The 9,492-nt window shown below is 37.7% G+C and overlaps 1 protein-coding gene across 2 annotated transcripts in view; it reads left to right on the top strand.

Moving 5' to 3' along the window:
- Positions 1 to 8,234, top strand: part of DDX47 (DEAD-box helicase 47) — a 19,948-nt gene extending 11,714 nt beyond the window's left edge. For both annotated transcript variants that reach the window (XM_044677755.1, XM_044677754.1), the window contains 4 exons: positions 6,164 to 6,301; positions 6,886 to 6,956; positions 7,286 to 7,415; positions 7,648 to 8,234. In XM_044677755.1, coding sequence (XP_044533690.1) covers positions 6,164 to 6,301; positions 6,886 to 6,956; positions 7,286 to 7,415; positions 7,648 to 7,785 — 477 coding nt within the window. In that variant the 3' untranslated portion in view covers positions 7,786 to 8,234. The remainder of the gene's footprint in view (positions 1 to 6,163; positions 6,302 to 6,885; positions 6,957 to 7,285; positions 7,416 to 7,647) is intronic.
- Positions 8,235 to 9,492: the final 1,258 nt, after the last annotated feature.

The raw sequence follows: 9,492 nt of genomic DNA, 5'->3' as shown, positions 1-9,492 counted from the left end.
TCCTTCTATTCCTATACTTTTCAGTGTTTTCAATAGGAATGGATGCTGTATTTTGTCAAAGGCTTTTTCAGCATCTATTGAGATAATCATGTGATTTTTGTTTGTTAGACTGTTGATATGGTCAATTATGTGGATGGTTTTCCTAATGCTGAACCAACCTTGCATTCCTGGTATAAATCCCACCTGATCATGGTGAATGATCTTCTTAATTACTTGCTGGAGTCTCTTTGCTAGTATTCTATTTAAGATTTTTGCATCTATGTTCATTAGGGAGATTTGTCTGTAGTTTTCTTTCTCTGTTTTTGATCTCCCTGGCTTTGGAATCAGTACCATATTTGTGTCATAAAAGGAATTTGGTAGGACTCCTTCTTTGCTTATCATATCAAATAATTTGTATAGTATTGGGATTAGTTGCTCTTTGAATGTCTGATAGAATTCACTTGTGAATCCATCAGGCCCTGGCGATTTTTTCTTAGGGAGTTCTTTGATGGCTTGTTCAATTTCTTTTTCTGATATGGGATTATTTAGGTATTCTATTTCTTCTGCTGTTAATCTAGGCAGTTTATATTTTTGTAAATATTCGTCCATATCTCCTAAATTGTTATATTTATTGCCATATAATTGGGCAAAATAGTTTTTAATGATTGCTTTAATTTCCCCTTCATTAGAGGTGAGGTCTCCCTTTTCATCTTTGATACTATCAATTTGGTTTTCTTCTTTCCTTTTTTTTATTAGATTGACCAGTACTTTGTCTATTTTATCTGTTTTTTCAAAGTACCAGCTTCTAGTCTTATTTATTAATTCAATAGTTCTTTTACTTTCGATTTTATTAATTTCTCCCTTGGTTTTTAGTATTTCTAATTTAGTTTTCATCTGGGGATTTTTAATTTGCTCGCTTTCTAATTTTTTGAGTTGCATGCCCAATTCATTGATCTCTGCCCTCCTTAATTTGTTAATATATGCACTCAAGGATATAAATTTCCCCCTGAGTACTGCCTTGGCCGCATCCCACAGAGTTTGGTAGGATGTCTCATCATTGTCATTTTCTTCAATGAAATTGTTGATTGTTTCTATGATTCCTTCTTTGACAAATTGGTTTTGAAGAATCATATTATTTAATTTCCAATTAGTTTTTGATTTTCCTGTCCAGGTGCCCTTTTGTTGAATGCCCATACTTTCCCCTGGAAATATATAGTCAATTTTGATGGGTAGTTGATCCGTGGTTGCAGGCCCAGCTCTCTTGCCTTTCTGAATATCGTATTCCAAGCCTTGCGATCTTTTAGCGTGGAGGCTGCCAGATCCTGTGTGATCCTGATTGGTGTTCCTTGATATTTGAATTGTTTCTTTCTGGCTTCTTGTAAGATTTTTTCTTTTGCTTGGAAACTCTTGAACTTGGCTATTATATTTCTGGGTGTTTTCTTTTCTTGATCAAATGTCACAGGTGTTCTATGAATCCTTTCAATGTCTATATTGTCCTCTTGTTGTAGGACTTCAGGGCAATTTTGCTGAATTATTTCTGTTAGTATGGAGTCCAGGTTTCTATTAATTTCTGGTTTTTCTGGAAGACCAATTATTCTCAAATTGTCTCTTCTAGACCAGTTTTCTTGGTCTGTCACTCTCTCATTGAGATATTTCATGTTTCCTTCTATTTTTTCAGTCTTTTGACTTTGTTTTATTTGTTCTTGTTGTCTTGAGAGATCATTAGCTTCCAATTGCTCAATTCTAACCTTTAGGGATTGGTTTTTGGCTATAATCTTTCGGTTTTTGGCTATAATCTTCTGGTTTTCGGCTATAATCTTCTGGTATTCCTTTTCAATCTGGTCATTTCTGTTGTTCAATTTACTTATCAGTTCATTTGGTTTCTGAGCCTCACTTTCCAATTGCAAGATTCTACCTTTTAAACTGTTATTTTCTTGCCAGATCTCTTCCATTTTCCTCAAAATCTCAGTTTTGAACTCTTCCATAGCTTGTGAGGAGTTTTCCTTATTTGAGGAGGGTCCGGATGCTTGTTTGTTCTCCTCCTCTGTTTGCTCGGTTGTCTGGATTTTCTCTGTGTAAAAGTTGTCGAGTGTTAAAGACTTCTTTTTCTTGTTGTTAATCTTTCTCTTCTGAACTTCCTGAGACTGGGTAGCCATCGTTAGCCCAGCAGCTTCTCAGGTTTATCCTCGATCTCAGGGTCTGTCCACGGTCTTTTGGCTCCTGAGGTCTGAGTTCTGGTTTTTTCCCAATGTCAAGCCCCCTGGTGGACCCCCTTGCTTGATCCTCTGCCGGAGGTTTCTTTAGAAGTCTCAGGGTGCTGCTTCCACAGTCGTATACCCGTTTGCACTGGTTCCCCACTCAGGGTTTCAGAGCTTTAGCTCGTGGCTGTGTCTGCCTCCACCACCCACACCTCTGCCCGTGCTTGCGCTCTGCCTCCGCTCTCGGCGCCCTGCTTCCGCGCTCAGATTTTGTGTGCGTTTGTTGGCTTTTTGGGGTCCTAAATCTTGCTGCTCCCAGGAACAGGCCCTGGAGCTCCCAGTGACTCCATGGGTGCCCCAAACTTGTTCTATTTCTTTTTATCTGGCTTCGGAGCTATAGGTGGTGTGTGTGGAAGGGATGGGGGTGGGGTGGTTGCTCAGCCCGCGATTTAGTGAGAGCTGTTTCACCCCTTTATAGCATGGAAATGCCTCGATTCCACGTACCTTCCACGCTGTGCCCTGTTGTGGGGTTCCTCCGTTTGTCTGGACTTGTTTTTATGTCCCCTTGAGGAGTCTTGTGTGTTTCGGTCAGGAGAGGTTAAGAGCTGCTTTTTACTCTGCCGCCATCTTAACCCGGAACCCAATTTTTTTTGTACAAACATTTTTCCTTATTATCTCTTTGGGGTACAAACCTAGTAGTGATATTGCTGGATTCTTTTAAACCCCTTTGTGGGGGCAGCTGGGTAGCTCAGTGTATGGAGAGCCAGGCCTAGAGATGGGAGGTCCTAGGTTTGAATCTGGCCTCAGACACTTCCTAGCTGTGTGACCCTGGGCAAGTCACTTAACTCCCATTGCCTAGTGCTTACCACTCTTCTGCCTTGGAACCAATTCATAGTATTAATTCTAAGGTGGAAGGTAAGGATTAAAAAAAAAGTCCTTTGGGCATAATTCCAAATTATGGTTGAATCAATTTACAACTCTACCAGCAGTGTGTTAGTGTCCCAATTTTGCCACATGCCCTCCAACATTTATTATTTTCCTTTATTGTCATATTGGCCAATTTGCTAGGTGTGAGATGTACCTCAGAGTTGTTTTGATTTGCATTTCTCTAATTAGGAGGGATTTAGAACACTTTTTCTTGTGATTATTGATATCTTTTATTTCTTCGTCTGAAAACTGCCTATTCATATCTTTTGAACATTTATCAATTGGGGACTGACTTGATTTCTTGTACATTTGACTTAGTTCCTTATATATTTGGGAAATTAGACCTTTGTCAGAATTTTGTTATAAAAAATTTTCCCAGTTTGTTGCTTCTTATCTAATTTTGGTTGCATTGCTTTTGTTTGTACAAAACCTTCTTAAGTTAATATAATCAAAATTATTCATTTTACATTTTGCAGTGTTCTCTATCTCTTTCATGGTCATAAATTCCTTCTAGAAAGGCAGATTGTTGCCAAGTATGGAGGATCTGGTTTGTCTGTTATTTTTTAGTTTAGTTTAGTTTAGTTAGATTGCTGACCAGGGATGAAGTTCATTCGAAAAGGAGGTAAGGATATATATGCCTGAACTCTTGCAAAAATAATCAAAATGGTTTTGGATTACTAGATAATATAGAATATAATTACAATATGGGAAGAACAGTTGAGACCCAGAATATTTCATAAGACAAAATCCAAGAAAGGAGACAATAACAAAAGCATATGATTTCTTGTTTATACATGAATGTACAAATCATGGATTACAAGTAGGGAGAATCAGAGATTTGAATTCATGGAGACAAATTTGAACATAAAGCTCTCAATAAGAGTTGAAACGATGAGACCCGTGAATGGAATATGGATCTGGAAGGGTATGACTTATTCAGGAGAAATAGAATAGATTAGAAAAAATGAAGGGAGATTTAGTATTATACAATTAAGATATACTCAAGTGAGAGTCCTGGAACCAAAGAGGGGAGACATGTTAGAATACTTGGGTGAAGATCAGTGGAAGCAGAATTCAGAAGATATATTGCTACTGCAATTTTCTATAGATTATCTGGACAGAAATAGAAGGTGGATGGTGATTTTGGGAAATAGATAATAGACCTGACAGAGAGGAATAATACGGCTGCTGGAACATTGTTGTTATTAAAAGCAAGGAAACTATATTTTAATTTGCCTTCATGAACATTTTATCCTACAAAAGGTAGTAGAAGGGCAGTTGGGTAGCACAGCAGATGGGATTCTAGATCTGGTATTGGAAGAACTTGGTTTTGAATTTGCCTCAGATGCTTCCTAGCTGTGTGACCTGGGAAGCCATTTAACTCTGGTTGCTTAGTCCTTGCCACTCTTCTGTCTTAGAATTGATACTAAGAAAGTAAGGTGTTTTTTTTTTTTTAAGGTGGTAGAACCAACAAGGGCAGTTCTATTCTAAGATTTGATTCTTGCCAACAAGAAGAAACTTTTCTAGCGTGGAAATAATGGAAATGATGTATAACACAACTATTCCCTCTTAGAGTTTGTGTTAACAGAGGGGAAAACTGGCAAAGGTCTGACAGTAGTCCACTTTCTGCTATATTTGGGCAGCGTAGATTTCAAAGGTTTCACTCTAGGAAGATAAGGAGTATTCTGTAGCCTAAACTTCTGCAGGCTTTGAAGGTGAGCCCAAGAAGTGTGGGAAGTTCTTGAGAATGAAATGCTAAAGACACAAAGAGAAGCAATTCCAAGGAGGAAGGGAAAAAGATGAGTTGTCTGAAGAACATGCTTCAGTTAATACTCAGACACCAAAAGTTGTTTTTCTGGAGATAGACAGCATTTTTCATCATAAGTCCTTTTGGATTTTCTTAGATCATTTTATTGTTGAGAATAGCTGAGTCATTTTTCACAGTTGATCATTATACAATATTGCTTTTACTGTGTACACTGTTTTGGTTCTTCTCACTTCGCTTTGCTTCAGTCCATGTAATTCTTTCCAGGTTTTTCTGAAAGTGTTCTGTTGTTCATTTCATATAGCACAATAGTATTCCATCACAATCATATACCACAACTTGTTCAGCCATTCTCCATTTGATGGGCATCCTCTCAATTTCCAATTCTTTGCTACCTCAAAAAGATTTGCTCTAAATATCTTTGTATATATAGGTCCTTTTTCTTTTTGTTTTTATCTTTTTGGGATATAGGCCTAGTGGTGATATTGCTGAGTCAAAGGGTATGCAAAGTTTTATAGACCTTTGGGGCACAATTCTATATTGTTCTCTAGAATGATTGGATCAATTCATAGTAACAGTGTCCCAGTTTTCCCACAGCTCCTCCAACATTTGTCATTTTCCTTTTCAGTCATATTAGCCAATCTGATAGGTATGAAGTAGTACCTCAGAATTGTTTTAATTTGTATTTCTCTAATCAGTACTGACTTAAAATATTTTTTTGATATAATGAGATAACTTTGATTTCTTCTAATGAAAATTGCCTCTTCAGGAAAAAGCTAGAATTTCCCCAAAGTGGAGTGAAGTGCCTTGGGAGGTGGTGGGTGCCCTTTGGTTTACATTTTAGAGAGAATTTTTCTCAGGTATGGGCTGGATTAAATGGCCATTGAGGTCCTTTCCAACTCCAGATTCTGTGACTCTGTGATTGATAGGATTTTTGAGTTTGAGTGATTAGAAAAATGGTGGTGTCATTATAGAAAATGCAGTGGGTATTAGAAACCTCTAGTGGTTGAGAATTTTTCAATAAAAATAGGTGAGTTGGGAAGAGGTTTTTTTTGGGAGGAAAATAATATTTTATTCAGATTCCATACTTTCAGTTTTCTTTAACATTTGCCATTTTCTAACCCTAGTTTTAAACTAGTCATGGTGTTTGAATTAGGACCTAATACATGTATGTATGTATTGCGCATATATATATATATATCTTGTATTCTGTGCTTCACTTTACACATCCTAGTGTCCTACTTTCTCCTCTCATCATACACATACTCTTCTTTCTTTCTTTTTGTTCTTTTAGAATAAACGCCTGGGTTCTCTTAATAAATTCAAGGCAAAAGCGAGATCCATTCTGCTTGCCACTGATGTTGCAAGTCGAGGTTTGGACATTCCCCATGTGGATGTTGTGGTTAACTTTGACATTCCTACTCATTCCAAGGTAAGTTCTGATGAATTGTTGCTTTAACTTAAATAACATTTCTAAATGGAGATATTTTCTGATTTCATCTACTAGTGAGTGTCAAAAATAAGACAAAAATTTGTAGAGCAAGAAAAACCAAGTCAAATCAGCAAATTTTTATCATTGTTTACTATGGGCTAAAAAAACCAGGTGGTTGAGGTCATGATTAACGACTCCTTTCCTCAAGGGCACAAGAGTGAAGATTTCAAACATGCTAGCTTCAGTCAACTGACCGAATTTGGGATTTTCAGTTTCTTATAGACTTGGACATAATTTACTATGTAGATTATCATTGTGCAAAAAAGAAGGGAAAATGAGGCTGTACTTACCACCTTGTAATGACTTTCTGAGGAACACAAAAAAGACTAATAAATTCTGGAACTAGAAATACAATCCCATGCCAGTTTGCCATTTTTGTAATAGTAACTCCCCTTTATCTCCTAGATTTGAAATTAGACTGTTCTTGGCAGTGTTTTTCTTGGGACCTGGCTTCATGCTGTTGCCTTTGTTTCTTTAGTTCTGATGTAATTCTTGCTTCTGATGGAAATTCTTCATTTTTTTAGGATTATATCCATCGAGTGGGTCGGACAGCTCGAGCTGGGCGCTCTGGCAAGTCTATCACCTTTGTCACACAGTAAGCAATCCTACTTTTCCTTAGTTTCTAGAGCCAGAGAACTTGTACTTTTCCTTCTCCTTTGCAATAATTGAAGTATCCATATCATTTCTTAAACTCTATTGAGAAGCAGAGAATATTGCATGCACATATGTCTTTATAGTGGGTGGTATGTTTGTTATTGCAAGGAAAGAAGGTAAATATTCTCATGGGCATTGCATGGTATTTTTACTTGGCCTGTACTTGGTAAAAGAAATGGTTACTTGGAAATGAGAAACATAATATTAGACTTTGGGGTGGATTTTAAGTCTCAGATGATCCAGAGTCATACGAGTTTCCTTTTTCTGCAGGTATGATGTGGAACTCTACCAGCGTATAGAACATCTCATTGGGAAGAAACTTCCTGCCTTCCCAACACAGGAAGAAGAGGTCATGTTGTTGACAGAGCGTGTGGCAGAAGCCCAGAGATTTGCCCGCATGGTATGGGAATTTGTTTTTTTTTCTCTTCTTCAATGTGTATCAAACCAAGTCTTATCCTTTAATGAAGAAATTCTAGACAAAGATTCATCCTTGGAAGTGTTAGCTGCTACCTGCAGTTTTTTCCTTGGAGGGACAGAAAATAGAGGTTTCTTAAAAAAAAAAAATCAGGGACAGTTGTGAGGACATTAGAATGCAAATGCAACCTTTTTTCTGATTTTTTTTTTTTTTGTAGGAGATGAGAGAGCAAGGAGAGAAAAGGAAACGTTTCAGAGAAGACAAAGATGATGATGATACAGAAAATGCTACAGGTGTAAGGAACAAAGTCACTGGAGGAAAAATGAAGAAAAGGAAAGGTCAAAAGCCGCATTGATGAAGACTCGTTTTTGATACATTTTTGATTAAAGAGGACTTAATCAAGGAATAAAATTCCACTAACAGTACTCTTCATTCTGAAACCTTTCAAGCCTGAACCAAGACTGATGGTTTATTTTTATGAACCTGCTAATGGTTTATTACAAAATATTTTTTTTTCTCAAAATTGCTAATTCCTATTTAATGTCCCTACTCTTGAGACATGAGTAGGATATACTTGATAGACAATTAAAGTTGTTTTTTCTTAGAATTTTGATACAAAGGCTAAACTGAGGAAATACAAGTTTTTATCATTGGCAGACATTTTCTTTAAGCTTTTGTGAGCTTGCTTCTCTGTTTATAATGAAAAGAATTAGAAAGTTTCCTCACCTTTTTAAAGGATGAAAGCATATCATAACTCTAATCTGCTTTAATGTTGATATTTCAAGAATAAATCTGAATATTTTTTTTGTTGTTGTTTTTTTTAAACCCTTAACTTCTGTGTATTGGCTCCTAGGTGGAAGAGTGGTAAGGGTGGGCAATGGGAGTCAAGTGACTTGCCCAGGGTCACACAGCTGGGAAGTGTCTGAGGCCGGATTTGAACCTAGGACCATCTCTAGGCCTGACTCTCAATCCACTGAGCTACCCAGCTGCCCCCTGAATATTTTTAAAGAGCTTTTTAAGTTTAGTGCTTCACAGATGAGCTTTACAGGGTTAAGCAGGGATCTCTCAATGTTACCCCATTGAGGAAATTACAAAGTGTATGGAAAATCCCTTAGGTGCGTTTACAACTAATCTAAAATTAAATATTACTCATAGTTTATTGAAAATCAACAAAGAATCAGGAAGGTGAATTAAAAGTCATGAAAGAGAGAAAGAGTTCAGCCTGGATTTAGTAGATGGCAGTCAAGTCAGTAATGATCAGGCAGAGAGGGGCAATGTTTTAGGCTAGAATTTCTGGAGAATGTATCCTCTATTCATTTATCTCTCATCATAGATGAGAGAAGATAAGTCCAAGAATGAATGTTTCCTAGGCCAGGAAGTAAGGCATCCTCCAAGTGGAAACTGTAGGTCATATGTAAATAGCCACCTGGCCCATGAAAAGGCAGGGCTGTTTTGGGAAGTATATCCACGGCCCTCTGGAGTATTCTCTCACTTTCCTCTTCAGTCTTAATTCACTCTCTTTGCTATCTATAATTATACTTCCCAATCCTTTAAAATAAAATTCTTTACTTAGCCCTGCCATCCTATCAAACTACTGTGCTATATCACATGTCCCACGTACAGCCAAACTCCTAGAAATAGTCACCTATCTTGCATCAGCTTTCACCAATAGTTAGGATTTCAGTTCCACCACTTTCAGTCCTCATTCTTGGCCTTTCTGTAGCTTTTAGCACTGTTGACTCGTCCCTTCCTCTTTTCTCCCCACTGTTCTCCTGTCTCTGACCACCACTTCTCATTTTCCTTTGCTGTATCATCAGCCATCCGTAGCCCACTGTTTGGTCTTCTGAGGCTCTGTCCTGAGCCCTCTTTTCTCTCAAAAGTCTGGGTGATACAGCGATCTGAGCTTTCAAGGGTTCAGTCATCTGCAGAAATGGCAGCTCGGTGATGCAGTGGATAGATCCCTGGACTTGGAATTAGGAAGTCGGTTCCTTTCTGGCCTCAGACGTGTCCTGATTCTGTGACCCTGGGTCAATCACTTACTGTTGAGTTTAATTTCTCAACT

This window comes from Gracilinanus agilis, chromosome 5 (assembly GCF_016433145.1).
Source record: "Gracilinanus agilis isolate LMUSP501 chromosome 5, AgileGrace, whole genome shotgun sequence".
Lineage (NCBI taxonomy): Eukaryota > Metazoa > Chordata > Mammalia > Didelphimorphia > Didelphidae > Gracilinanus > Gracilinanus agilis.
This window is presented reverse-complemented; position numbering and strand designations above follow the sequence as displayed.